Source organism: Alligator sinensis, unplaced genomic scaffold (genome assembly GCF_000455745.1).
Source record: "Alligator sinensis unplaced genomic scaffold, ASM45574v1 scaffold97_1, whole genome shotgun sequence".
Lineage (NCBI taxonomy): Eukaryota > Metazoa > Chordata > Crocodylia > Alligatoridae > Alligator > Alligator sinensis.
Window position 1 is genome coordinate 3008413 of NW_005841921.1, and position 2767 is coordinate 3011179.

Below are 2767 nucleotides of genomic sequence, written 5' to 3' on the forward strand. Positions count from 1 at the left end.
GTTGTTCAAGTTGAAAACGTTGTTGTTGTTTTTTTTTTTTTTTTTTTTTTTTTTTCTTAAGACCTATACCCTTTTCTCCCTGTCCCATCTTATCACTGTAAGCTTCTTTCTAGGTTGGTCTTCAAGTACCTCTGCTTCCCTCTTCATGGGCTGAAGAGTCGCTTATCAGGGACAAATTCTCAAACTCTGTCTTCCTTTTAAATGCTTCTTTCTTCAGTGTCCTGTTATAGAGAAACCGATTGCTCGTTGGTAGGAGTATTTGAACACTCTGTACCATACTTGCAACCCCAGGGGGTATGGAGGGAGCAATAAAGGGTTACTACAACATGTTGGGAGGAACCTGTATTTCTCTGCTTATGTACAGAAACCAGAGCATGATGAATGGGGGAACAGCTTGGAAGCCATGCAATCTGCCCTGCAGCTGGAGAGGGCTGTGAACCAGGCCCTGCTGGACCTCCATAACCTGGCTACAGGGAAAAATGATCCTCACGTGAGTAAAGTAGAAGAGAGGGGGAGAAAGCAATACCCTGCCCAGGGTATTGTGTGTTCCTTTTGGAGGAGTTGCTAAAGAGATGTGCTTCCAACACTAGGAGAGAGCTGTGCTGTATCTTTCTGTAAGTAGAGCTCTCTCAAATGTGGAGAAAAAATCCCTTTAAAAAGACTGTGGTTTTTTTTTCAGAAACACAACAGGCAGCAGGACACTTGAGTCCTTACTCAAGTGTCCAGCTGCCTGTTGTGTTTCTGAAAAACAGTCTTTTTAAAGAGATGATTCCAAGGCCCTTTTAACTCTACTAAATTACTTCTAGTATCTAATCCTGTGCCCTGGACCTAAATTATAAGTAAAACTGAGCTGATCCATAGCACTGCTACTCTATTGCCCATTGTCAGAGCTAGAATCTGAATCTTGTACTATACAACCCCATTTCTTTGCAGTCTTTGAGCAAAACTAGAAGTTCCATGCAGTAATAGTCCTGTTGACTTTGAACTGTCTTCTAGGATGTGTCATGAGGATCCCTTTGGCTAGGTGCAGACATATTTTAAAAAAGCACAAGGTGGAATCAAAGTTATGTGCTTTTCTGTAAGCAGTGTAGTTTAGATCAGAAGTGACCAGAACCCACATTTGTCCTTTGGAGGGAGTAAATCTTACTCTGGGTCCTGCCATTGTTAAACTACTCTGTGTGCTAAACTTCTGTTTTGTTACAGGAATAATCCAGTTTACACTTTCACTTGTCTAAAGTGATTGGAGTGTCTGTACCAGTATAGCACGTATGAGAAATGGATGCGCACTTCTTTTCCTAATTGCCCACTGTCTGTTTCTGCAGCTCTGTGACTTCCTGGAGTCGGAGTACCTGGATGAGCAGGTGAAGGCCATCAAGGAACTTGGAGACCACCTAACCAATTTGAAGCGCCTCAAGGTGCCACAAGATGGTGTAGGGGAGTACCTGTTTGACAGACTCACCCTTGGGGAGTGTAACCAAGAAGTGTGCTGACAGCTGAGACACTGTTCTGGATGACATGTTTGAATGGCAAAGATGCATTCATGGATCTTTAACCATTGACAATAAAACTTACTCATTACCAGGTGATTTGAGTGGTGTGGTTTCAATATGTGCACTAGGTTTTGGACCAGTTAAGGCTGTTCTGAAACAAATGGGCAAGAAGATGAGATTCTACTTCTACCTGTAGATGAGCTAGCTGTGTCTGAGTGGAAATTTTGGGGGGGGGTGGAGAATTAGTCTAGTCCAGTGGCTCTCACCCTCCTTTTGAACCAGGCCGCACTTATAAACATCAATGACCAGTCCCAACCTGGTGATCTTCACTCCCAAACTACTGCTCCCAGGCCCCAGCCCTACAGTGTGTGAAGGGGGGTGGAGCCCCTGGCAGGCTGGAACTCTGCCAGCCTGAAAGGTAAAGGCCACAGCTTCCCATGGTTTTTTCCCTTCAAAGAAGCATCCATTTTTAAATTCTGTTCATGACCCTTTCATGTGTTCTTGCAGCCCACTTCTAGGTTGTGACCCACGGGTTGAGAAATGCTTGTCTATTTGACATGTGCTGCTCTAAGAGGGCCTTCCAACTTTGGTTGTAGGGGACTGGGTTTGAGTCTGTCTTGACCATATGCTTCTATACTGATCATTTCCGTACTTGTTGCAAAGGTCTGCCTGGTCTGAGTGAAAACAGACTTGGCTGCATTTTGTAGCACAGATGCACTCTTTTTGAACCCGACCAAGGACTCAAAACTGTCTCCCATTTTCCCTGAAAGGCATATTTATGTTGCAACCTTTATTGTATGAGGCACCGGTACCCTCCTAATTAATCGCTCTGCAGGAATTGCAGAAGCAGCAGAGCCATGTTCTATAGCTCTGAAGAGGCTAATCCCTGCTCCAAGATGCTAATTGGCTCACCTGCAGTGCTGTGCAAACCTGCTTTTGTTTAGGTGGTAGCTCTCAGAACAGTATAGCATGAGAGCACTGCTGAGCCCTGCTCCCTTCAGTAAGGTTAATTGTGGAGACTTCCTGCCTTAGAGCACTAATTCTATCCTTAACCTGAAATAACCTCATGGGCTCAAACAGTTACTAAAATATACAGAAGGAATTTTAGCTTCTAGGAACCAACCTTTCTGAGGAAACTGCATCTAGTGAAGTAGCAAGAGCATTAAAGTTCAAACAAATCTGAAAGGAGGGGGGTAGAAGTGGCTGCTAGCTACCTCATTGCCCTAATTGCCACAGCTGGGGTTCTTTTGCTGTAACTAATCATTCTCTGCATTCCT

At 44.2% G+C, this 2767-nt stretch overlaps 1 protein-coding gene across 1 annotated transcript in view; it reads left to right on the forward strand.

Annotated features, from left to right (window-relative positions):
- LOC102371719 (ferritin heavy chain B-like) overlaps positions 1 to 1584 on the forward strand; it is a 3384-nt gene extending 1800 nt beyond the window's left edge. The window contains exons 3-4 of the mRNA XM_006019073.1: positions 365 to 490; positions 1323 to 1584. Of these exons, the coding sequence (XP_006019135.1) occupies positions 365 to 490; positions 1323 to 1490 (294 nt within the window). The 3' untranslated portion in view covers positions 1491 to 1584. The remainder of the gene's footprint in view (positions 1 to 364; positions 491 to 1322) is intronic.
- The last annotated feature ends 1183 nt before the right edge of the window (positions 1585 to 2767 follow it).